This window comes from Pleurodeles waltl, chromosome 12 (assembly GCF_031143425.1).
Source record: "Pleurodeles waltl isolate 20211129_DDA chromosome 12, aPleWal1.hap1.20221129, whole genome shotgun sequence".
NCBI lineage: Eukaryota > Metazoa > Chordata > Amphibia > Caudata > Salamandridae > Pleurodeles > Pleurodeles waltl.
Window position 1 is genome coordinate 656,487,924 of NC_090451.1, and position 27,832 is coordinate 656,515,755.

Genomic DNA, 27,832 nt, shown 5'->3' on the forward strand with positions numbered 1-27,832 from the left:
GCGTACACGGGTGCCTGCATCTCTCATTCTCACTCCCACACACATACATACAAGACTGACCCCTCACTTTTATCCATGTCTTTTGTAATAGCTCCTTTCTTTTTGTCTAATCCACTCTTTACAAGACACACCGTTTGCACAGTCGTGTTTTCCGTCAGATAAATTATTCCTCAATGACCAGGGGCTCTTACCTGTAAGCCTGCAGGACATCAATGATGCCGATGTACAAAAGCAATCTTTCCCCTTTTGAGTTCCGGGAAGGTATACCTCCCATTCTGTGTGAAAAGAAAGTGAATAAAATGTTTTGAGTTCTCAATATCACCTTCAAATTCGACACCACTGAGATCAGAAAAGCTATCCAATTTTCGCCACTTTGAACTTGCAAATTAAAATTCAATGTCCTTAGTGGAAGGAGTTAACAAAAATGGAATTAGCAATCAGGACCCATGCATCCATAAGCAAATGATATTGAATAATACTTTTGAAGTTGCTGCAATATTCCTTGAAGTTCATAATAGGGGAAAATCTTCTTCCAGAATGTGGTTAAAAAGATGCTGTGGTTGGGAATAGGCCATGTTCTAGCTGTTAAGCACCCTTTTGTATTTTTCTGAGGCTTTAATTTTTAACGTGAGTGACTTTATTAATTATGGAATGCCCTGTACAGAGAACATCCCTGAACCTTTCCTTTAACCCCCGCTCGCCCTGATTACAGCACAGACAAGGCAGCAGTAGGCCTTAAGACTGTCTGGGAGAAAACTGTGTTGCAGAGCAACAGGAGTCTTGAAAGAAGGTGCCCAAAACTCATTGCCATTTGGGCTTGCCAAGAAGGTACCTATAGTGTAGGTTGTTTTACTGAAAACCACTAGCCTACTGATGGGTATTTACGCACTCACTGGCATTTAGAAGAGCTTCTCTGTACTGATGAGCTGTAAATAAAATCTGCAGCAAGGCCACATTTACATTGAAATTAAACCTAATCAATACTAAAACTTTTGGTCACAGCTCCCGCGTCAGACCAATAATTGCCTGTAAAAGGGTTGGGCGCTGACTCTTGAATTATACTGCTCATCCCCTTTATAAAGCCTGGAAACAGTGACACTTGAAGGGTAATACAATCCCAGAAGATGGCTAACCATTCTCTAAAACAGGGTCTCAAATGAAAGCCCTCCTTAGATGTGATGTGTGGGATTAGGCTATCCACCCCCTCCCCAGCAATGCATCAGATAAATTAAGCAATTGTGGTTCCATATCATGAATTTGGTTTAAAGAGGCCACGTACTGGTCGTCAGATTGTATAGTCCCCCCTCGCCAGGCCTCGCCCTGGATGGATTCCATTGCAGTGGAGTAGAGAGCTTTCTGTCCTGCTGGCTTCCGGGTGTCCAGGTGCGAATTCCCATCCACTGCCGCCCTCTCTTTCAGCCCCTGATCCATGTTGTGGATACCCACCAACAAGCTGTAATCCATAATTTTAAAGCTCTGCAAAACCTGAAGAGAAAAGCAGAAGTGTCAGGAAACCTTCGGTCACAGCAGACTGAGTACAAACTTGTGACTTGCAGTTTATATTGCAGGTGGAGAGGGAAGTTCTGTAAGCACACCACTGTTTCCTGCTTTACTCATCCCTGTATATCTGCCTAATGTGCAGCCAAAACCACATCCTTTGTATCCCACCTAAACGCGGACATTTCAGAGCAGGGTTATGGATGCTATCACAACAGGCGGCCAAAAATAAGATCAAGAGGAAAAATGTTCACGCCTGTTCCACCATTCCAGAATGGACACCATCCCCAAATTAATATAATCTCTGGATCCCGCTAAAAGGGAGATTTCTAAGAATATTTTAATAGGGAGAAGGTTGTATGCTTCAAATGGAAAACTAAGGGTATGTAACAATTGTTACTCCAGCATAAGCACCGCTTGAATGTTCCCAGCTTAAGCCACTTCCCTGCCTTCACCTGGAATTGCTTGGAATTTGAGAAGACCATCCCGTAAGAATATACACACTAAAGTTTTGTGGAAACTGTAATTCCACAGTCTCACTAAAGGCTCGATTCACCACATTGGTACTGCAAGAAGCTTCAAGCCACTTTCAGGCTTGTTAGGTGTACACACTGCAACCTACTTCCTTAATGGTGTACCGTGGCACTTAATGTGCCGTTTATTTAGGTCCTAATCTCTTCTGACAGTACATGGATTGCTATTTTAGGATCAATATTGCAGTCAGTGTGTAAGCAAGATGCACCTTCAGTGAAAACCTTTCAATTTGCTGTAGCGTAAAACAAAATGGAATATATCCCCCGGGTGTGGATGTCGAAGAAGCATTTTTTTGTATTTTTCTTCTCTTAAATAGACAGCACTCGATTTTTCAAGTGTCAACCTTTGTTTCCACAAAGAGGGTTTAGGAAGGCAGTAGATAATCTTACCAAACAATCTCTCATGATGGTTTTGCTCAGAGCACTGTACATATCTGGGTCGAGAAAAAGCCCATCCCCAATATCCTGCAGGAAGTCCAGGTCTTTGAAGGTGGGGAAGCTTTTCTCTCGTTCCTTCTGCGATGCACGGCGTTTGTAGGTGGAACCCTTCAAGTCATATTTCAAGTGCATCTTAACTGACCGCGGCAGCAAGTTGTTCATGACCACAATGCGAATATTCTTGCCAGCAGCCTGCACACAGTACAGGCCGTAGAACTTGGGCAACAGCGTCCGTGGGTTCTGGTTTAAATTCTGGAAAAACAATGACAATAAATAGAAATACACACACACCGACACAGCAAATATATGTTCACATTGGAACACTACTACAAAGATTCTGTTCAAACTTCTCCCTAACACACAGCTCTGAGGGAGAGAAAGACGACTTGGAATGTGATTCGGAGACATGAAGAAATTGACTATTGTAAAGATAAAACTTTACTGGGGTATCACGCTGCAATATTTATTTTCCTTCGGCATATTTTCAATTTTACATCAGAGGCCTTTTAGTATTATTACTGATCATGACTTTCAAAGAGTGTAAACAGTCAATTTTTAGTTGGCCTTTCAGCCTTTAACATTAATTATACTTTTTTTCCTTACCAAAGCCGCGCCTTGCAGCCTTTTGTGAACAGGAGGTGTTGGAGATTGTTCAACTAGAATGTAGTAAAGTGAGAGATGGCTTCTGTAAGCCAGTCAAAGTTTCAGTGTGTCTGTTTTGCTTCAGGTTACGTTGGTCTATGGATCAGACAGTCTGGGCTGAATTGTTCAAAGATATACCTTTTTAAAGTATATTTGATACTTCCCTGATGAAGCTTACATTAGAGATTAAAATTTTGAAATGGTGTATTTTCTGGAATAAAGTAGAACATGTTCACGGCTGAGGCAATTGGTTTTCTTCTTTCCAATCCAAATATCAGTTCTTATCACAAAAGAAAGATGATACCTGGCGTGTTTTGCCTTGAGACTTTCTTCATGAGCCCAATTTAGCGTGGAAAAAACCCAACAAGATCAGGTCCCTTTCATACAGAAATCGGGAAAGGACAGCTGGCTGGTTGAGACACTTTGCTACTAAAAGTTCAAATCTAAGTGGCCAAGTGCATTCAGTATAAAACCACAGACTGGAGTTGTAGGAAAATGGCTCCCTGTTGCAGTTACCCCCCCACTGTTTGCCTGATATTGATGCTGGCTTGAGTGTGCGCTTGGATCCTGCTAACCAGGCCCCAGCCCCAGTGTTCTTTCACTAAAAATGTACCATTGGTACCACAATTGGCACACCCCTGGCACACAGGTAAGTCCCTTGTAAAGGGTACCAGTGGTACCAAGGGCCCTGTGACAAGGGAAGGTCCCTAAGGGCTGCAGCATGTGTTGTGCCACCCTAAGGGACCCTTCACCTAACACATGCACACTGCCATTGCAGATTCTGTGTGTTGGAGGGGAGAAAAAGGCAAGGTCTACATGGTATCTGCTCAGGATGCCATGCCCAGAAAATACTGCCTGTGGCATAGCTAAGTCACCCCTGTAGCAGGCCTTAAAGCCCTAAGGCAGGGTGCACTAAACCACAGGTAAGGGCATAGCTGCATGAGCAATATGCCTCTACAGTGACTAAGTCCATTCTGAGACAGTGTACAGTGTGGCCACATTAAGTATATGGTCTGGGAGTTTGTCAAAACGAACTCCACAGCTCCTTACACTGAATACTGGGAAATTTGGTATCAAAGGTCTTAGAATAATAAACCCACACTGATGCCAGTGCTAGATTTATGAAAAATGCACACAGAGGGCATCTTAGAGATGCCCCCTGTATTTTGCCCAATCCTTCAGTGCAGGACTGACTGGTCTGTGCCAGCCTACCACTGAGATGAGTTTCTGACCCCATGGGGGTGAGAGCCTTTGTGCTGTGAGGCCAGAGAAACAGCCTGCACTGGGTGGAGGTGCTTCACACCTCCCCCCTGCAGGAACTGTAACACCTAGCAGTGAGCCACAAAGGCTCAGGCTCCATGTTACAATGCCCCAGGGCACTCCAGCTGGTGGAGATGCCCGCCCCCCAGACACAGCCCCCACTTTTGGCAGCAAGTCCAGAGGAGATAATGAGAAAAACAAGGAGGAGTAATCCTTCAGCCAGGACAGCCCATAAGGTGTCCTGAGCGGAGGTGACCCCTGACTTAGGAAATCCTCCATCTTGTTTTGGAGGATTCCCCCCCCCCCCCCCCCCCAATAGGATTAGGGATGTGCCCCCCCCCCCCCCCCCCACAGGGAGGAGACACAAAGAGGGTGTAGCCACCCTCAAGGACAGTAGCCATTGGCTACTGCCCCGCAGACCAAAACACCCCTAAATTGAGTATTTAGGAGCGACCCTGAACCCAGGAAATCAGATTCCTGCAACCTACAACAAGAAGGACTGATGACCTGAAAGCCCTGCACAGACGACGGAGACGACAACTGACTTGGCCCCAGCCCTATTGGCCTGCCTCCAGACTCAACGAACCTGCACAGCGACGCATCCAGCGGGACCAGCGACCTCCGAGGACTGAAAGGACTGACCTGCACCTAAAGGACCAAGAACCTCCCGAGGACAGCAGCTCTGTCCAGAAACAACTACAAAACAAGCAACTTTAAAGAGACCCCAACTTCCCGCCAGAAGCATGAGTCTTCACACTCTGCACCCGATGCCCCCGGCTCGAGTTTGGAGAAACCAACACTGCAGAGAGAACTCCCAGGCGACTCCAACGACGTGGACATCCCAAGTCGTCCTCCCTGCACCCCCACAGCAACGCCTGCAGAGAGGATGCAGAGGCTGACCCTGACTGCGAATGCCTGGTAACAAAGGAACCCGATGCCTGGACCAAGCACTGCACCCGCTTCTCCCAGGATCGAGAGGAACCATCTACCAGTGCAAGAGTGACCAGAAAGCGTCCCTCATCCTAGCCCAGTTGGTGGCGGACCAGAGAAGCCCCCCTGTGCCCTGCCTGCACCCCCCCCCCCCCCAGGTCCCTCCATTGTTTTCTACGGCAAACCAGACACCGACTTTGCACACTGCACCCGGCCACCCCTGTGCCGCTGAGGGTGTGTTTTGTGTGCCACCCCCCTCACCCCCCAGTGCTCTACAAAACCTCCCTGGTCTGCTCCCAGAAGGCGCAGGTACTTACCTGCTAGCAGACTGGAACCGGAGCACCCCTGTGCTCCATAGGTGCCTATGTTATTTGGGCCCTCCTTTGACCTCTGCACCTGACCGGCCCCGTGTTGCTGGTGCTGTGGCTTTGGGGTTACCTTGAACCACCAATGGTGGGCTGCCTATGCCCAGGAGACTGAACTTGTAAGTGCTTTACTTACCTGAAAAACTAACGATTACTTACCTCACCAAGGAACTGTTGATTTTTGCACTGTGTCCACTTTTAAAATAGCTTATTACCATTTTTAATCAAAACTGTGTGTACTACTGTTTTAAATCAAAGTTCTATACTTACCTGCGTGAAGTGCCTTACAATTTATGTACTTACCTAAAATTTGAATCTTGTGGTTCTTAAAATATATATAAAAACCTATTGGCCTAGAGTTAAGTCTTTGACTGTGTGTTCTCATTTATTGCCTGTGTGTGTACAACAAATGCTTAACACTAACCTCGGATAAGCCTACTGCTCGACCACACTACCACTAAATAGACCATTGGTATTATCTAATTTTGCCACTATCAACTTGTAAGGGGAACCCTTGGACTCTGTGCACGCTATCTCTCACTTGGAGATAGTATATACAGAGCCAACTTCCTACAGGAGTCTTAACAGCACAGGCAAGCACCTACAACATGCCACCGAGACCGGCTATCTAAAACATGATGCACTTTCTCTAGTGGAACACTGTGGGAGAATGTGCAAATGATTAAACAAGTTCTTTCACTTAACTATGAATGGCTCAACTATAAAGTCCAAATATGTCTATGGGTCTGGGGTCTAGCTATTTGTGGACTGTTTATAATGCAAATCGATAGTGGAACATCAGTCAAACATCTGCTAAGAGTAACAATTTAATGCTAGGAGCATTAGTGGAAGCACATGTTTAAGAAATAAAACGTTAAGTATACGAGATGTAACATGAAGAGACTAAGGGTGGGATTTAGATCTTGGCGGACGGGGTAACTGTAAAAAACGTGATGGATATCCCGTCTGCCGTAATACGACTCCATTATATCCTATGGAAGTTGTAATACGGCGATAGAATAATGATCACGTTTGTGACACAGTAACCCATCTGCCAAGATCTATATCAGGCCCCTAATCTTTGCTGAACCTAGAAGGTCTGGATTTCTTCTGATATGCTATGGGATATTATTTCATCATCTAGGGGTCAGGCAGCAGAAGGTACGTTTTAGGGTTTAGTTTTTTGGCTTTAACATTTTTGTCGAGATGACTAATTGTGTCAAAGTGTGAGGCTGTACAGGTGACTAAAGTCCCCTATCAGGCTTCAAGCAAAAGAGTTGAATACTGCCACCTCCATTACTGGTTTCAAAATAATCAACTGCTAAAAGAACAAATTACTTACCTTCAGTATCACCTTATCTGGTAGAGATATTTTCTAGTTGCAGATTCCTTAAAATTTCCCCATGCGGCAATCTGGAGATTTTTCTCAAGCAGTACCCTTGCGCACTGCTAGGTGGAGTCGGTCGGCTCCGCGTCTGCTACAGCGTCATGGTTGCCAGATAGGACATCGAATGATCTATATAAACGTCTCCACAGAGCGCTGTTTCCTTTTACAACTTTCCACACCAAAAGCTTGGAGCCAAGAAGGACACTGACCACGGGTGCGTCAGAACTAGGGCACTGAAAAGGGAGTCACTGACCTAAGAAATCAGTTTGGTTGGGAAGGAATCTGCAACTAGAAAATGTCTCTATCAGTTAAGTTGTTACCAAAGGTAAGTAATTTGTTCACCTGATAAGGTATCTGCAACTAGATAGCTCTATCTTATAATAAATACCCAAATAATACCATCCTCGCAGGAGTGTCTGCAAACCAAGATCATACTAGGAAGTCCTGCTGGACCGAACTGACAAAGTATCTGTCCCTACGGACTTGACTATCGAGCCAGTAATGTTTGGCAAACATGTGCAGGGATGCCCATGTTGCTGCCTGACAGATGTCAAGGGCTGGAACTCTGCAAGCTAAAGCAGTGATTGCAACTGTCAATCTTGTAGAATGATCATTCAAACCCTCCTGGGGTTGCTTTTTAGCCAATGCGTCGCACATTTCAATGCAGAGAACAACCCATCTAGAGATGGCTCACTTCTGCTTTTCCTGGCCTTTCTTAGCACATTTTTTTGTCACAATCCGAAATAAGCAGAGAAGAAACTGTGGGTAAGGCTTCTATATATTCAGTTATAAGGATTCAGAATTTTGATCTGCTGTGTGGGAAAATTAATCTTGTTCTGGTAAAATAAGTGGTTTATCATTATCCTAGTTTCTACATTTGCCAATCTGGAGTAGTGAGTGAACCTGTCAGAATTTGACATGATAATAAAAGACACAGCCCCTGGTACTGCTAATACAATGCTCAGTAATGCACAGATACTCCCTCCAATTGACAGCATGCATTGTGTGCGCAAGAGCACCGGTTTTTGTTCCAGTTTCTGGGGAGGGGGCAACAAAGTGTGTTGCCCCCATCAAGAAACACAATTCAAATTCAGAAAAGACTATGCTTTGCAATTTAAGTGTCTTCCCAAGCAGAGGCGACTTGGACTTGCCTATCTTAATAAAAAATTACATGATAATTTAAATAAGCAAGCAAAAATTAAAAAAGATGTCAGCCAATTTCCAAGTGTATACAACTTTTGCAGATTTAGACAATGAAACAAGTAGGGATGACAATTTGTGATGTGAAAAAGCTGGGACTGGAAATTGGGTTTCCTAATTTCACGGGTTCTACAATGCTGCCACCAGCTCTTGTCTACTCCAAAGCACATAAAGTTAGAAAATACTTTCCAGTATGAGGTTTCAAGACAGGAAGTGGACTCAAATTAATTTAATCTGATTGAGAAGGATGTGACCCAGGGTCACTTTTGTATAACCTTCCCTTTTACTTGAATAACAACTAGCACTGCAGGAGTATACACTTCCTCTATGACCTGTGGTGAAACGTCCTACATGACATTTTGAAAGCCCTCTGCAAAGTACTTGGTTGTATTCCGGCACACGGGTGGAGTACCCGGCCTAACACTTGCTAATCCTTTCAGAATGTGGTTATGTCTAGTACACAATGATTGCAGAGTTCCTGCGCTGCTTTCTCAATAAACTTCCTCTCCTACACAGGCACGCAGACAAAAATAAGATTCACAGTCAGCATGAAGAACACACCCAGCAGTGACTCCACCTTCCACCCCGGGGGAAGGCATGATTCATGCGAGAAATATCCAGGCCAGGCCACGGTTGAGAGGGGAATGAGAACCAGTCTTTGGTATTTTCGGATCTTCACAGATTTAATGAAGGAAATTACTTCATCCTTCACAAGGCTGTATGGCGGCCTTTCAGATATCAGGTATACAGTGTAAACTAAACTCTGTAATAATGTATTTTGTATAACTTTACCAGTCCCTCCCTTTCGTTGAAGTGCTCCGAACACCCTTCGAGCCTGGTTCCTGTTTAAAAAAAAACATACAACACAACATTTCTACACCCCCCCCCCCCCCCATATCGCTGAAACAAATCACTGAAATGAGACTTAACAACAACTTAGTTTCCATCTATGGAGGTTTCACACTGCACTTAAGCTTTGGTGGCAAGAGAGGGGTGGGGGGGGAGGGGGCGGGTTCTAGGACAACATTTCAAAGCAGCCGGAATCTGAATAATATGTGGAATCAGCCCCTTAAATAAACCAAAAGTAGTCAATCACCCTCACGGTCTGTGCTGGTGGTGGCAGGTGGGCATGTGCTCTGGATACTCAACTGCCAAGAAAGCAGGAACATTTGAGATGTTTGTTAACCAGTTCAAATTGGAAGGGCCAATGCAAGAAGGCTAGAAGACGGGGAAGAAAGAAGGCGGTGAAAATAAAAAATACAGCAGGAGGATAGAAGTGATGCAGTCCAATGGGGCTGTGTGGGCAAGCAGTCAAAGTTGAAATCAGGGTCAACATTAAAAATACATTTAACTTGGGGGCGGGGTAGAATATGGATAAGCAGGGGTAGGATGCAGAGACAGACCACAGCAACACAGGTAAAGTGTAAGTAGGATAAGACGAAACAGACTTGCCCAGTGAGGATGGATAGAAGTGGACAGTCAAGGTGCAAGTGACTACTGTAAGTAAGGGAAATTGAGAGATTTTTGAGGTGTTCAGCTGTTCCTCAATTAATAAAACCCAGAGCAGAAATAAAAGAAAGACACCATTAGAATGAAAAAGGCAACAGGCTGGATGCACTTAGACTAACAGATACCACGCTGAAAGGGCACAGAACAAGGAGACATTGAAACTGTTACAAGTGAAATTAAATGCTAAATGTGATCCAAATTTTTTGAGCATAGACTTGCATAATTTGGTTTCAAGTGCTTAATCGTAAATGGAGGAATTTTGTAGTACAAATGTTTAGAAATTCATCAGAAGTAACTTCTAACCAGGAAGGATTTGGATAGGGGCCAAACACTGATACTAGTCATTGCCCAGTGAGCACTTCCTCACTGAGTGGGCGCTGAGAGACGCCGAGAGAAGGGCAGGGCTAGCACTTGGAGCCTGGACCATGGAAGCCGCGGAATCATGGGAGCCGCGCGGCAAGACCCTCAAACCCCCTGTGCCCCTTTTGTGCCGCGGAGTGCTACGGACCCCTGGAGACTGCTCTAGATCATCCTAGCGTACCATTCTGCTGTCCACCGCCTAGCTTTGCTGCATCGGACATTCACTGCTCAACGCGGCCTCTGCAAATCCCCCCCCCCCCCCCCCCCAACCTCAATAAATCCCCGTCTAAACCCTCTCCAAAAAATCCAGCAGCCGCTAAGTAGGGGATCACCATCAGCCCACAGAAAGAGGCCAAGTGGCGGTGGCAGCAACGGAAGGTGTAGAGGTGAGGAGGTGGGGGGGTGAATAAAGCTGAAGTTGGAATGGTGGAGTGGTGCAGAACGGGCCAGTGGGAGACCGTGGGACCAGAGTGGCCCTGAGAGGGCAGGGGGAGGGATGAGCGCGGAAGCTGCTATCAGCTTCTGTCAAGTGTGTGGCACGGAGGTACTGCAGAACCAGCCAGTCTAGCGCTGGGTGCGGCTTTCAGGGCTCCGGCAGGCCCTGCTCGACCCCCCACGCCTGTGTCTATGCCCGTGCCCTCTGGCCGAAAACCTATGCAAAACTGCATACCTAAAGTACTGAAGCACTCATGCCTCAATCCCACCGTCCACCTCCAGCTCAATACACATCTCCAACACCCTCTGTAACATAGTTACCAGCACTTGACTACTCTATCGACAGAGATTAATACGCATTACCATAAACTACCATAATGCAACCTGCAAAAGACCAGGAGCACCAGCAGCAATACCGCCAATATTGAGGGCATCACCGGAGGCCCCAGCAGGCCTCCAACCCAGTTTAAAAGACCAACTGCACACGTACTTACCTGGAAATTCTCCAGCCTGGTGTCCTTCGCCAATGGATCAGAGAAACATCAAATCATCTTAAAGCCAGGCACTCCGGGGGCGGTCCCCCCGCTCAGTGAAGGCATCACCCAACACCCTCCAGGGAGGGAAGGTTGGGGAGCGGCGGGGAGAGAGATGGAGGGGAACACGCCCAGATACCATCAGTGTGCCCCCCCCCCAGAAGCCCACGAGAGCAGGAAATTTACAACTGCACCAGAGGAGCAGTTAGCCGCCCAGCACAGAGTTGCGAATAACGATACATCACGCCTCAACACTACAGCAGTAAAGGTAATAACAAAGCACAGAAAGCCAGCAAAGGGACCTGCCCAGTGGTCGGTCCTGGACTTCTTCACAAAAGTACAGAAATCTATCCCATCAAACTTATTTAATCTGGATCAAACGCCAGGTTTGCCACTCATTGGGACTATCCCAAGTATCAAGAATTGTGCCAATCAATGACCATCAACGTGTCAGGACTGGGGGTTAAATGGATCGGTCCAGCCAAAAGATGGCCCAATCATAGAATTATCATCAAATACCATCTAGCCAGGGGATGGCGCAATTATAGAACTATCAAACACTGTCACAGATAATACACTGGCGGCAGTTGCAGACCATTCTAACTACGGAGACTGGATTGGGCTTGGTGGCGGTGATGTCGCCCAGATTAACTGGCTAACCGACACAGCCTTGGCGTTTGTTCTAAACGACGTGAGCTAATGTCTGCAGCCACCTTTCACGGTGTGCCAACTCCACTAAAAGTAGCCCGTTACCAGAAAGAGTCCCCAACGAGGGAGGAAAAGGGGAGGTAGGCTGAATAGACAAGAGGGCCACGTAGTTTTGTGCCTGTGCTATTGTGTACACACACCAGTGGTGGTGGTGGTGGGTGGGGGGGGGGGGGGGAATATTACCTGAACCACTGGCTCACACATCTAGGGTGCCACCTGAAGAAGGAGACAGACAACCACCAGAGCAGGAACCTGCAGCAGCCCCTGCGCCATCCAATGCCATCTGCCAGTCAATGAAAGCCAGTTGGACTTAACTGAAGCCCACGTGAGGGCAATTCCTTTGGCAATTCGAACATAGACAACAATAATTTACTGGCCTCAAGTAACACTACCTTGAAAGCCACAATCAGGTCCCTCACATGGGAATCGGAAAAGCTAGAAATGCTAGTGGATTTCATACATGCACTAGCAAACTCCATCATTAAAATAAAAGCAAAGCTAATAGCTATGGAACAAAATTGCCTAGGTTTAGATCCAAAGCAACTGTATCTGTCAATATGCCAATGGTGGACAAACTCATCTTTACCGGAAGTTTTGCCCAGTATAACTACCGAATGGAAAGCAGCTTTGCACAATGCAGGCATGGCCAAACCTCCAATACTTAAGACGGCGATAACTAGACAAGCATTGCAAATCCCATTGATGGAACCAGTCTAAACAGATCTGTGCACTCTGCCATCTCCGCTTGCCTCACCGCCGCCCCAATTAGAAGACTTGCCCATCGCTACAAATGCCAGCCCGTATACACATAATGATACAAAGATCACACTAGAGCATCCACCCACTCGACCTCAACGGAGTGTGGAAATGTGAAGGAGCAAAAGCAAGCCAAATGATTCAACAAACAGCAGCACCCTCAGTGGGCCAGGAACGCTTTCAAAAAGAGCCAAAAAAAGGCTGAAAAAAGCTAAGAACAAACTGAAAAAGGAGACACGACAGGAAGCACAAAAAAGGGGCCCTACATCGGTACCCTCAGATGAACTAAGAACATACCCTATCTTTAAATATACGAGGATTGGGGGGGGACTCAAGGCAACCAGTATGCTTCCCAATCAAGGGTTGACCATCCCTCACTACTACCGGCCCCAACTGGTGTACACATTAACAATAACAAAGGCACAAAACTACGCGTCCCTCTTGTCTATTCAGCCTCCCAGGCTGTTGATAATCAACTCACACAGACACTGGCCCTAGCGAGCTCAATCGGCACTACAAGTGCTGTATTAAGTGAGCCCTCGGGCAATCCAACGCCTATGGAAAGTATTCCAGAACCCAAGCCGATCACAGCCAAGTAGGGACGAGTTCAGACTTCCTGCATCATAACCTGGAAAAGCCCAGACCATCAAACAATCACCAGATGCGCCCAAATTCACCACCTCAAACAGGAATAATTCAAGAACACCAAATAACATCAATACTGAAACTCAGGGGGCAATTGAAGAGGGAAATAGCATACCCACAGTAAAGCTAGTCCTCGTACCCCTGTACCGCTCTGAAGGCAACCATGACATCCTGAATCGGGCAAACTTTCTAAGGCTGTTTAATGCCCTACCAGAGGCGACTAACATAAAATCTGACATTGTCATGAGAATAGCATTTAAGGTGCTGCCCGACTACAGTAACCATTGTGAAGCCACTATAATGTTTTAAGATCTTCGGCACTAGCAGACACGATACTGAAAAAACAAACAATATCTGGAGGAATGGGGCATAAAAACAGAACCAGTGGCTCACCAGAAATACCCCTATCCACTCACAAAACAAGCCAACCTTTGCACCAAAAAGCCAGCACCAACAGCATTTTAAAAGGCATTGTCCATCACAAGGCAATCAAGCGGTACTCCAAACTCTATATCCTGTACCTATCCCACCCCAATGAGCAACATCAGAAAGGTGTCTTTTGATCACTACACCTATCCCACCCCAACGAGCAGCAATAGAAAAGTGTTTTTTGATCACAGGAATGCGAGTAGCCCAAACTAGAGCACCAATACCTCAACATTATGCCTAACAACAATAGTGAACACCACGTAAATATCATCTCTTGAAATGTTGAGGGCCTGAAGAGACTCCTAAACCATAACGCAGCTCAACAACTCTTAACAAACAGGGATATATTATGCCTACAAGAAACTTGGCTAACCTGTTCATTGGCTACCACCCAGGCTTCCGCGAAATACTAGTCCGCTATAAAAAGAAGCATCTTCGGGAGACCCTCTGGAGGCCGCTCGATCTAAACGTCAATCTAGACTTCCTAGTTAGTCTAGTACCCACTAATAATCAAATGCTACAAATAATAAGACTGGAAATCTCGACATCAAAGGCCCACAAGTCAAAATGTCTTATAATTAACCTCCATTTTAATATATTTGGCCAAGCAAAAGTAGAAAACATGGCACAACTAGTCGATACACTGAATGGAGCAGTCTGCAATCACACTGGCTTCAACATCATAATCTGCAGAGACTTCAATCGCAGATTATTAGGATCAAGAGCGGACCCAGCCTGCCCGGAATATCCCCACAGCTACCAACTCCAACAATTTTTAAAAAACATGGCCTTGTTTCCATTCAGTCAGTGCATCCACGTAACAATTTCCGAAAATTTTCCAGAACAAGAGCACCCTGGACTAGATCTTCTTCAATGAGGAAGCTATTAACAACCTGAATTTTTTTTAAATGTCAGTGTTAAAGGCAAGTGATTACCTCCCTCTTATAGCAAGGTTTGAGATGTATCCAAGGTGCCCGGAAATGTTCAATCAGAATGCCTAAGGGGGAAGCAGCAGCACAAATAATCAGACAAATAAAATGGGGACCCACTGTATCCCAAGCATACAACTCGTAGTTAAGCGTCAATGGACCGACTCTGATGTCACTAACGAGCGACTCACTCCGAAATAAATGGCCAGATATCACCAACGATCTTCTGCAACACGCAGGTTCCTCTAACAAACCCCAAAGGCGTTTTATGAAAACTCCTTGACAATTTCATAGGGGCGAGTAAGTCGAATCTTGGCAGATAGAGAAGATTATTTGACAAAACGAGTGACCCCCCATAGAAAAAAAAAAAAAAAAAAAAAAAAAAAAAAAAGAACTAGCATCAAAACTTCAGAAATACACCAAACATCACAAGCAGCTGATTTGGTCTATAAAATGCCAACAAGCGGAAAATAAATCTGTTCATATCTATTCCTTGATAAGAAAACACAATCAGTGTGAACTATGGAGATACATTAAAAACAAGATTAGCCAGAGTGATCAGCGAAACAAATCAATAATGAAGCTTCTTGGGCAGAACATGTTTAAAAAAAAAAAAAAAAAAAAAAAAAAAAAAAAAATCACACCTCTATGCAACTGACCAACTCTTCCAGGCACAACCAGATAGGAAACCAGATACCAATGAGCATCAATCAGCCATGGGACTCGCTCATTACCTTAGTCCTATCTGGAAATTACCAGAGCCTGGACTGCCAGTCTTTGAGCAGAGGCTCGAGGGTAGATAAGAATTTTCTTTAGGCTCTTAAGGATGCCAAAACGACTGGCAGATACTTTGTTAATTTGGTGATCCATGGTCAATTTGTCGCTGGTCCAGACCCCAGGATTTTTACCACATGCACCGGCAATGGGGTCTGCCCAACACATCTGGCCACAGTTGAGGACCCCAAAAGGTGGGGTTGATTGCCCACCTCCGTCTTGTCTCCATTTAAATTTAGAGAGTTTTCATTCATTCAAGGTGCCACTTGGCAAGACGGATGGTAAGAGGTTAGACATTGAGGTTATCCTGAGAAAATAAGGATACCACAATTTGGGCGTCGTTAGTGTAAGAAAACAGGGTAAGCCCATGGGATTCCACAATCTCAGCCAAAAGACCCACAAAGATTAAAAAGAAGAGGGCTTGAGGAGGACCCCTCCCTGCGGCACCCCGGAGGTTAGGGTGACGTGATTTGGACCGGAGTTGCTGTGAGTGGACCAGTGCTGTACCACGTACACCCACGTTACTTAGTGCGGACAACAAGATAGAATGGTTCATGGTATCAAATACAGCACTGAGATCCAAGAGGACCAGTGCCACTGCGCCCCTGTTGTCTAATTGACAGTGCAAATATTCTGTGAGGCCAAGAAGGGAAGATTCCGTATTATGAACTCTGAAGGATGGAAGTGGAAAATAGAGGCCTGGGAATACCCAACAGGCAGACTATGTAAAGCCTAATGACAGAACGAGAAGGCCTTTTCAGAGACATTGTTTGAATGAAGAACAGAGAGATGAGAAATAATATTTACTCTCCTGTTTAACACCAGATTTATGCATGCAGCTGGTGGCAGGTTCACTCGGCTATGGAGTGTATATTCAATTTGAGAAGTTAGTAATTCTCTTGATGCTTTTAGGTTTCTGGTGGCTACATTTAAAAATCCAACCTGGTAAGGCATACACCGTTTGAAAAAGGTCAGTCATTGTTTTATGAACACCTTTTCCTAAAGATGGTGTCATGTACACACCTGTGACTGAAACTTTAACGGTACATCCATTTTAACCTCTTCATATTGAATTACATTCAACAGCCAATCAAAGTACTAAGATGTTTGCAAAGACTCTCTTGAGGAAAAGTCTGGGCTGATTAGAGTCACCACAAAGTGTAGGACACTGCTTCAATGTTGAGGCTACTGGGTCAGCAGATGTTTCTCTACTATTTGACCCTATATATTAATCTACTTTGATGGAGGAACTAAAGAATGTAAAATAAACTAAACTGTTTCTGTATTACCTCATATTATTTCTTATAAAGAGTATGCCTCATCATATAGCACTTTTCATAAACTTGGATTAATCCTATGTTATGTAGTTTCATTGCCAACAGTAGTTGGATTCTTGTGATAACAACTGCAGAATAAGGTGAAATATTTTCTTTAAAATACTCTGTTTAATCCCCAGGATGAGGTGGGCAGCCACATTTTGAATAAGCTGTAGCTTGTGAGTAAAGTAGCTAGGCAGACCTAAGAAGTTACATTAGTCCAGCTCATGGATAAGGGTTGGTCCAAGGTTTTTCTGGAGGAGCTAGGAAGCAGTGGAGTGATTTATTTTTCCAATTTCTCTGAACATAAAGCAAGCAGAGGTAAGCTTGTTGATGTGTGCGTCAAGGGAAAGACTGAGGTCAAAGGTAAGATTCCCAGCTCTGAAAGAAGATGCTGAAGGAATGCCAAGAGTATGGCCACCAGCTGGAGGACCAAACAGAAGGCTTTGCCAAACATAAGGACCTGGACGTGACTCCTGATCTGTACTGCTAAGTACATAAATGCCCGGTATGAATTATTCGTAAGGCAAGGCATCTCACAGCAGGACCAGCCATACATGATAAATATGGAACTTGCACTACCACGAGGTAGAACTGAAAGAAACATTCTTTTTCGCTTAAGATGCATATTTAAATAAAATTGTATGTGTAGTGGAATGTATAGCTTGCACTTTAAAGGAAGATGAGGGTGGGGAAGGGACAGTCAATGAAAGACTGCTACTAATTTTCCATATCTAACTTTGAAAAGGCATAAAAGACACTGTTTTTCTTGTAGCACACCTCACTTTAGGAGGCTAATATCACATTTTTAAATAGTTTTGTGTTTCAGTAATTTATATAACTTAACCATGGATGTGTCATGGTCTAATGGTGGCTAGCACAAGCATCAGTCATGCCAGACGAACGAGTTACTTACCTTCAGTAACAACTTTTCTGGTGGATACATTAGCTACCTGTGGATTCCTCACCTAATGAATACTCCCATTGCGCCAGCATTCGATGGAAATCTTCTTCCTAGCTTCTGCACGTCGACGAGGACGTCACAGTTGCTCACGCGACGCCATCTGACGTCATACAGGCAATAAGAGGTCCTCGCCGACGTGCCGACGTCAGTACCAACATTTTTCACGTGCCTGAGAATAATAGGCCATTGAGAAGAAAGAACAAATTGCAAAATGTAATGATATTCCAAATAATTACATCATTCTAATAACTCAATCCTTTTTTTTTTTTTTCAACAAATAAACCAGTATATGAACAATATATATCAATATGAATATATATACAGAATATATACATGTCCTCAAAACCAAGAGGAGCACACTCAAGAATAACTTGGCTAGATCAGACAGGCAATGGGGAGGCGGGTGGGACCGTGAGGAATCCACAGGTAGCTAATGTATCCACCAGAAAAGTCGTTACCGAAGGTAAGTAACTCGTTCTTCTGATGGATACAACTACCTGTGGATTACTCACCTAATGAATAGAGTCCCAAAGCAGTACCGCACTCGGTGGAGGGTGCCTGAATGGTCAAACCAAGAAATCCTGCAGCACCGACCGTGCAAAATGGCCATCCCTTCTGACCTCAGAGTCTAAGCAGTAATGCTTCGCAAAAGTATGAAGGGATGACCAAGTTGCGGCCTTGCAGATGTCGACCACAGGAACACCCCTAGCCAAGGCCAAAGAGGCCGACTTAGCTCTGGTGGAATGAGCTCTTATACCATCAGGGGGTTCCTTCTTTGCTAAAGAGTAACACATTTTAATGCAAAGAACAACCCACCTGGAGAGTGTTCGCTTGCGGACTGCCTTTCCTCTCTCCCACGTATCCGATGAAAGCTGATCCTCCAGCCTGAAATCCTTTGTTCTGTCTATATAAAAGCTTAACGCCCTCTTTGGGTCCAAGCGGTGGAGTCTCTCTTCTTCCTTTGAAGGATGAGGCGGAGGATAAAACGTGGATAGAGTAATTGTCTGGGCCAAATGGAAGGGTGAAACAACCGTCGGAAGGCAAGCAGCCTTGGTCCTCAACACCACCTTATCCCCATAAAAAGATGTATAAGGGGGTTTTACAGATAGAGCTTGCAACTCACTCACTCTCCTTGCAGAGGTAATTGCAACCAGGAAAACCGTTTTAAGAACTAATAATCTTATGGGGCAAGAATGCATAGGCTCAAAAGGGGACCCCATAAGAAAAGTTAAAACCAAGGTCAAATCCCATTGAGGCATAACAAAAGGAGATGGAGGGAATTTTTTCATAAGGCCCTTCAAGAATCTAAGCACTATTGGAGATTTAAACAAAGAAGGCTGGTCTGGAAGATAAATAAAGGCTGACAGGGCAGACAAGTAACCCTTAACAGTAGCTACTGCACAACCCCTCTGTGCTAAAGACAAAGCAAAAGATAATACATCTGACAAATGAGCACGTAAGGGATCAATCTGCCTCTCTCCACACCAAACCACAAATTTAGACCACCTATTAGCGTAGATAGATTTAGTGGAGTGTCGCCTGGCTGCTAAGATAACATCCACTACATCAGGCGGGAGAGAAAAGAAACTCAGGTTGCCCCGTTCAATCTCCAGGCATGAAGGTGCAGGCTCTGGAGGTGGGGGTGTAAAACCTGCCCCTGCGACTGCGAGAGGAGGTCTGCCCTGAGAGGGAGACGGAGCGGAGGGCACAGTGAGAGTTGGAGAAGGTCCGTGTACCATACCCTCCTTGGCCAATCCGGAGCTATTAAGATGACTTAGGCCCGGTCTTGGCGTATTTTCCTCAGAACTCGAGGAATCAAGGGTATGGGGGAAACACGTAAAGCAACTGGTCGCACCAGGTCATCTGAAACGCACCCCCCCCAATGCTCCTTGAACCGGATACTGGAGGCTGCAGAATAACGGGCAGTGCGAGTTCTCCCGGGTGGCAAACAGATCTATCCGAGGAAACCCCCACATCTGGAAGATTAGACGGACCTGATCTGGATGGAGCCGCCACTCGTGATCGGCCGAGAAATGGCGACTGAGATTGTCCGCACGTACGTTCAAGACTCCGGCCAGATGATTTGCTATCAAGCAAATCTGATGGTCCTTTGCCCAGGACCATAGTCGAAGAGCTTCTCTGCAGAGAAGGTACGACCCTACCCCTCCCTGTTTGTTTATATACCACATCGCGGTAGTATTGTCCGTCAGGACCTGAACCGACTGACCGCAAAGGGACGGGAGGAAGGCCTTGAGAGCCAGACGTACAGCCCGTAACTCTAACAGATTGATATGAAACATCTGTTCTACTGGAGACCAAAGACCTTTGATTTCCAGGTCCCCCAGATGAGCTCCCCACCCTAGAGTGGAAGCATCCGTTTTTACTGTGGCCACTGGAGGAGCTTGCGAGAACGGCCTTCCTCGGGAAAGATTGCCATCCGCAATCCACCACTTGAAATCCATGGCAGCATCTCTGGAGATTCTCACCAAGCCTTCCAGATCTCCTTTGTGTTGAGACCACTGCCTTCGGAGGCACCACTGAAGAGCCCTCATGTGCCAGCGAGCATGCGTGACCAACAGTATGCAGGAGGCAAACAGACCGAGCAGACGTAGGACCTTGAGGACTGGAATGACCGCTCCACTTTGAAACATTGGAACCAACGCCTGAATGTCCTGAATCCGCTGAGGAGGAGGAAAGGCCCGAAACCTTGTCATGTCCAATACTGCCCCTATGAACAGGAGGCGTTGAGGGCTCTAGGTGAGATTTGGGCACGTTCACCGAAAAGCCCAGGTCGTACAACAACTGGGTTGTCGACTGCAGGTGATGCAACACGAGCTCCGGAGACCTGGCTTTGATCAACCAGTCGTCCAGATAAGGAAATACTGCTATCCCCTTCCTTCTGAGCTCTGCCGCAACCACCGACATCACCTTCGTGAAGACTAGAGGTGCTGAAGTAAGACCAAACGGGAGGACCGCAAACTGATAGTGCTGCGACCCCACCACAAACCAGAGATACTTCCTGTGCGACTTGAGTATCGGGATATGAAAGTAAGCATCCTGCAAGTCGACAGACACCATCCAATCTCCATTGTTCAACGCCAATAGCACCTGAGCTAGGGTCAGCATCTTGAACTTTTCCTGTTTGAGGAACCAATTCAAGATCCTTAGGTCCAGGATTGGTCTCAACCGACCATCCTTCTTGGGAATCAGGAAGTACCTCGAGTAACAACCTTGACCCCTTTCCTGCTCTGGGACCAACTCCACCGCGACCTTTGAAAGGAGGACTTGAACCTCCTGTTCTAACAACAGGAGGTGTTCTTCTGAACAATAAGATGGGTGGGGCGGAAACTCCCGAAAGGGAAGGGTATAGTCCTTTCTCACAATGCTGGTAATCCAGGAGTCTGATGTTATGACCTCCCACTTGTGGAGAAAATTCAGTAACCTCCCCCCTACAGGAGTGGACTGAGTGGGAATTGGTGGAAGCCTAAGGCTGCTTCCCCTGCTGCACCCCTCCAGAGGAAGAGGCAGAGTGCTGCCGAGTTGCTCCCCTGGTACGGACCCTACCCCTCCCTCTGAAAGATCTATAGGAGAGAACAGAGGTGGGTGGCTGGAATTTCCCTCGAAAGGAGGAGGAAGAGGAACCACCACCAAATCCACGAAATCTCCTAAAAAATCTGCAGGAAGTAGACAAAGTGGCTTGCAAGCCCAGCGACTTGGCCGTGGCCCTACTCTCTTTGAACCTTTCTAAGGCCAAATCCGCCTTGGCACCAAACAGCTTGTCACCATCAAATGGAAGGTCCAGTAGGGTCGACTGCACATCAGAGGAAAATCCTGAGTTACGGAGCCAGGCCTGCCTCCTCGTAACTACAGCAGTGCCCATTGCCCTAGCAACCGAATCAGTTGTATCCAACCCAGATTGGATAACCTGAGTTGCAGCTGCCTGATCGTCCGATACCAGACTTAATAGTCCCTGAGGAACCTCCGTATGCGTTGATGCAATTTCGTCCATCAGGGCATAAATGTACCTTCCTAAAATACATGTAGCATTGGTGGACTTCAATGCCATGCTACATGAAGAGAACACCTTTTTGGATGCTATGTCCATCTTCTTGGAGTCTCTATCCGAGGGCACAGCTGGAAAAGACCCAGGAGCAGACCTTGCCGAGCAGGAAGCCTGGACCACCAAGCTTTCAGGTGTTGGATGCCTGGTAAGAAAACCTGGGTCAGCCGGTGCAACCCGATACCTCCTAGCCACAGATCTATTGACAGCTGAAGAAGACACCGGCTTCTTCCAGACTTCCATTATAGGGTCCAGTAGCGCTTCATTGAATGGCAAAAGTGGTTCTGCCGATGTAGAGGCAGGATGCAACACCTCTGTCAACAAATTCTGCTTGGCTTCAGTCACCGGCAAAGGGAGGTCCAGGAAGCCAGCTGCCTTCTTGATAACAGAATGAAAAGTGGCCGCCTCTTTTGTGTACTCCCCAGGAGATGACAAGTCCCCTTCGGGGGAGGTATCTAGGCCACTAGCAGTGTCCAGCCCATGGAGACCCTCACAAGAGTCCTCAATCTCTCCTTCCTCCAGGTTTGGTCTCTGGTTCTCCTGCTCTTCAAGGAGGCGGAGAGCAAGCCTCCTCGAGTGCAGCCTCTCCTCTATTCTCGGCGTCGACATGGCGTCAGCGGACATCAAAGAATGACGCCGATCCTCAGATCCGCCCGACGCCGGGTCTACAGGTGCCGTAGGCCTCTTCGGCGCCGAACGAGGAACCGGATGGAGTGAAGACTTCCTCTGAGTCATAGGAGGTCTAGACGGCGTCACTGGCTGAAACATCGAAGCCGTCGGAGCCGTCGTCTCAGGAGCCACCGAAGCCGAAACCGGCGCCGAGCCCACGTTCCCCAGGGGGAGAAAGGGCATAAAGGGTGCTGGTCGAAGCAGAGCCGGAGCACCCATGTTGAAGGCCAAAGGGCCCGAAGGACCAGCCGGTCCACCACCTGGAGCCATCTGTTGGAAGATGGAAAACATTGCATTTAAAAATGTGGTACTATCAGCTCCAGGGGCCGGGAAAGCCGGGTACTGGGGTGCCTGGTTCGAAGGCGACACCGACCTCGACGTCTGCAAAGACGGAGAAAACATCTGAGGCTGCGGAACCTCAAACACTGAAGGTGGTTGGCCCGATGACACAGGCGAAGTCGGTGAAGCTGGAGAAGGCAACGGCGTCGACGGCTGGGGAGTGACAGTGGGACGGACTTCCCAAGTCTTCCGACGTTGAGTTGATGGTGACCTCGACCGAGACCTCTCCCTACTCGACCGGCGCCGTGATTCTCGACGACGCCGGGAGTCCTGATGACGCCGATGAGACTTCGGTGACGAGGCTTTTCGATGATGTCTCTTTTCCTTCTTTTTCGACTTCGCCATAAAAAGCTTGACCTCGCGCTCTTTCAGGGCCTTAGGATTCATATGTTGACAAGAATCGCACTTGTCAACATCATGATCGGAACTAAGACACCACAAGCAGTCAGAATGTGGGTCCGTTACCGACATTTTGCCCCCAAACTCACGGCAGGGCTTGAATCCGGACTTTCTTTGCGACATTGTAATCTCAAAGAAAAAATAGATCCAAAAAACACACTGTAACCATCGAACAGCAACAGTAGCTCCCTCGAAGATAACCGTTTCGAATGGCATGGAAAAAAGGGAACCGACGTCGGCGAGGACCTCTTATTGCCTGTATGACGTCAGACGGTGTCGCGTGGGCAACTGTGACGTCCTCGTCGACGTGCAGACGCTAGGAAGAAGATTTCTGTCGAATGCTGGCGCAATGGGAGTATTCATTAGGTGAGGAATCCACAGGTAGTTGTATCCATCAGAAAATATGTTTTAACCATTTAACCATTATCCATCCTATAAAAAAACATACCTAAATTCTTAGGCATCACAAAAACAACACTGAGAAGAGACAATCAAAGTGAAACACATTCAGGAGCAGTAGATGGAAAGAAAAACCAGATAGGGAATAGCAGCAGCGGGTTGCCCTGATGGTGGGGGCTAAGAGAGAGAGTAAGTGGAGGGAGTCGAGTGGGACTGACAAGACTAGGCAGAAATTCTGTTCCCTGAGCAGATTCATGATGTACAAACAACTGCTATCCTAAGTAGAGAGCTGCCATTAAAGAGTTGTTGAAACCTACTTGAAAGCACTTCTGCAGTCACATGGGGAGCATAGCCGCACAACTGAACAGGACAAACCCATCAACTTTATAATAAAAAAAATAATAAAATAAAATAAAAAAAATTCTAATGTACTTACCATATAGTAACCAGGAAGCAGCTTCTGCAGAAATTCTGCTTCTTTGTGCTGGACAGTCTTAATGATGAACTCATCGTCACCGGACACATAGAAGAGAGACCCACTGGCCCCCGAATTTGATAGCTCTATCAGGGGTTCGTTACACAGGGAATACTGAAATGAAAAAAGACATGCAGTCACATTCACAGTTGCTAATATCAATTAATACTGCCTATTGAAAATTGCAAGGAGAAATCAGAATGACAAATTTGTCACCTCATACTACACTGTCGCTGAACACCAAGTCGTATGAAAATACAGGTAGATGAGATCAAGGAAGAATGCTCCTATGAGACACACTATGAAGATCTTGCATTAGTGATTAAACTCCTACCGATATCAGATGTTATTTGTAATGTAATTTAGGACAAAAACTTAAACCTGCACTTTCCTGAAAGACAATCACAGGTTCCTAAAGAAGAAAACACTGCCCACAAGACCCAGTAGACAAACACTCTTTTGAAAGAGGCAAAGAAGATGCTTCCTTCCTTTAAGAAGAGAAAGTTTTCATGGCGAAGGAGTGGAAACATCTGTTAAACATTGCAGATGCTGCTATGATAAAAAATATATACTTTAAAAAACCCACACAAAAGATACTTTACGAATTTTCAGGTGAAGGTTTCTTATAATAAATACAGTTAAGACAGTGGCCTTGCGCCCCTTATGAGCCAATGCTCAGAGTTCTAGAAGAGAGCATGGGCAGGAGGTAATGCAAGTGGATAACTCAATACAACTCAGTTTTGGTCATTGATGTTTTTCATCACTATTCAAGAACTGCTCCTACGAAATAGGCCTTTCAGCAGGGGTGTGAAATTTATTGAAGTGTCTACTTGTCCAGGGGACAGGTTTGCGCATAAATCTACCTGTCCTGTAAAAAAACATCTACATGTCATGTGTTGAGGCCACAAATTAGGGCAGCAATCGCATTATATAAGAGCTCTGATAATAGCCTGTCTGATTATGCCAGGACTAATACTATAGTACGACTTGAATACTTGCAGTTTCTTTATTTTTCCAACGTTCCACATATCTACATAGTGAGACTAGAGGAAGGAGTAAGCAAGAGTTCTGTGGCTGGAATGCCCTTTCGAGTCTGTGGAAACCTACTAACTTGCATGTTTTAAGGGTTTTCACCTGCATTTCTGTAATTTTTTCCCATACTGAAAAAGAATGGAAATTTGCTGCTTTAAGGGTAGAAGTAAAACTTCTACCAGGGTTGGTAAAAAAAAGTGGTTGGAGGGAAAGTGAACTTGTAAACGCTCAACAAATTTTCACACAAGCAAATCTACACATGCATATTTGCTTGTACAAAAATAGAGTGCTCACCCTAATAATAACGGTTTTGCATTAACGAAACAAATATAAGTTCGAACAACATTAACATCTGGACATAAATATTACCTCAACTGCAGATAGTTCCCTTCCCTGCTCCATATTGCCATACTGTAAACTAACTGCCTAAGGGTTTGTACTGCAGGGGATGGGGGCTACTTGTCCCAAGGACAAAATAAATATGAAAACTTGTTGTCCTTGATACAAAACAATATGTCCTGGGCATCGGGCTATAGGATTTCCGGCCTCGTTTCAGTGTTTTTTTCTTTATAAGACATGCAGTTACTGTATGCTCAACACATCTAGAATTGTTGCTTACCAGATAATCATCTGGTCGGATTCCGAAGAGTTCTCTGAAGTAGCGGAAGGCCACAGGAGCATAGGTTTTGAATCGAAAGTCATTGTAGTGATGGGCTGGGGTCAGGTTGCTTCCTTCTCTGCAGTAACGGCAGTGTTGGGGGAGACAGTTACATTTGTGTCACAAAAACGCCTTGCTCCCCACAGTTTAAATGACTCTACAGCACAACCTTCAATGTGTCCCCGTACAACAAGGTTACTGATTCACTGCAATTACAACCTCAACACAGCTACAGTGCAGACCCAGCTCTAGAACAGATACTGTAATATCTTTTATATCTAATCTCACTTACAAAGAAACAAAATGCTGCCACAATCAATGGAGCCTGGGATTAGAACCCCCCCCCCCCCTCTTGACTAAGGAATCCGTTTCAGAACTGCTCATTTTCAGAATTAAACACAGAAAACTCCTCGAACATCAGTTAATTTAATACTGCTAATACACTGCAATGTTGGTCTTCCAGTCTGTAACGACCACAGTGCAACCTTTTAAACCTCCAATTTGGGTGCGGTCTGTGCTAAACACAATTATGCATTAACAGGTTGTGAGAAGTACCTTTGATGAGGTCAACAGTTTTAAGAACTTGTTTCACATTACAGATAAAACAAAGTGAATGCAAAAGAACTGGCAAGTAGGAAAAGCTGTATGGAAGTTTAACAGAAATTTAAGTAAATATAGTATGCATTGTGTTATGTTAGGCGAATGTGTACAGCGCACTATACCCCAGGAGGGCAAGTGTGAGTCCAGCCAAACCTCTGGCCTATAGTGGGCTACTTGAAAAGCCACGTCTTCAGCTTCTTGCGAAAGTGAGAGGAGGCTCTAATGCCATGCTTTAGGAGCAGTGTAGGAGAGGGCTTTTTCGCTGAATTTGGTTTTCCGTATGCGTGGCATGTGGCAAGTATGAGTCCTGATGAGTGGAGGTGTCTGGAATGTTTCTGAAACCAATACAGATTTGCTACTCCACTTTATGGAACAGACCAATCTAATGCTTACATAGAACCACTGTTTCAAAGGATCCATGAAGCTGGTAAAATAAACGCCTGGCACACCCACACTAAGGGAAGCCTGCTAGGACATTCAGCAGCAAGGCTCTAAATGGCAGGTAGCACACAGCTTTGAAAACAGGTGTTTATCTTCAACACTTTTATCTTACAACCCTAATTCTGCCACTTTAATTTTCCCAGTACCACCACACATTTCTGCACAGCCTGAACACTCACATCTCGCTTTCAGCATTAAGAACACTAAGCTTAACTTGCTACAGTATCACACAATCTCTGAATACGGTACAAGGCCCTAACCAATCCTTGTGTTCCCTGCTTTTTTTTTTACTGGAAACTGCTGCTTTGCATGTTTGAGGATTACCTTTTCAGTAACTGTTTCAAGCTGGCTGTGATGTTTTTTCACCCCTTTTTTAGGGTCGAAACTGCTTCAGCAGCATGCACGAATGTGCTCTTGCTTGCGAAACCTTTTTGGGCACAATAAGGGGCTGCAGCCTGCCCATTGCTTATCATTTTATTCACTTTATTTAGTGTCCCTCCGCTGATCGCGCTGTGATTTCGGTACGGTTTCCGTCATCCAAGTTTCTTTATTTCCCCCTGCTGACACGCATTTTGTTTTTGTTTCTTTATGTTATTTGTGTTTCTTTTATTTTTGTTCCTGTTTCTTTATTGTTCTTCAAATGTCCTCATTCACCCACCACCTACCCATTATTTGTGTTTCTTTATATTATTATTCGTGTTTCTTTATCCCTTCCCTCACCCACCTGTTTGTTGTGCTGGTTTATCCTTGATGCCCCAGTTGGTTGTGCTGCTTTATCCCTGCCCACTACCACTGTTGTTCGTGCATCTTTACCTCTTATCACGCCTCCCTTACATGTTGCGTAACTCCCCTCCACCCCCGGTGTCATAGCACTTTTCCCATAACTTCTAACCACGTTGCATGGCTTTAAGTTATGAAAAAATAGTGCTGTGCTACATTACAGCGCTATGAAAAAAGCATTTTTTTTTTTCTGTCAGCAGTGCTGGTGTACAATGCGGCTAAAAGATATTGACAAAGCCAACAGCTATCAGATCGGAAAGACCTATTGGCTTTGCCAATGCTCGTTCAAAACAGGTGTTGATTTTGCGCAATTTCAACTTGGCTCTAAACATACCACTGTTTTGTGAGCACAACCGACATGACTGATGGG

The 27,832-nt window shown here is 45.6% G+C and overlaps 1 protein-coding gene across 2 annotated transcripts in view; it reads right to left on the reverse strand.

Moving 5' to 3' along the window:
• Positions 1 to 27,832, reverse strand: part of PIP5K1A (phosphatidylinositol-4-phosphate 5-kinase type 1 alpha) — a 93,271-nt gene that overhangs the window by 30,069 nt on the left and 35,370 nt on the right. For both annotated transcript variants that reach the window (XM_069218379.1, XM_069218380.1), the window contains exons 5-9: positions 25,603 to 25,720; positions 23,913 to 24,065; positions 2,421 to 2,720; positions 1,280 to 1,485; positions 192 to 275 (exon numbers count right to left, since the gene is read on the reverse strand). In XM_069218379.1, the coding sequence (XP_069074480.1) occupies positions 192 to 275; positions 1,280 to 1,485; positions 2,421 to 2,720; positions 23,913 to 24,065; positions 25,603 to 25,720 (861 nt within the window). The remainder of the gene's footprint in view (positions 1 to 191; positions 276 to 1,279; positions 1,486 to 2,420; positions 2,721 to 23,912; positions 24,066 to 25,602; positions 25,721 to 27,832) is intronic.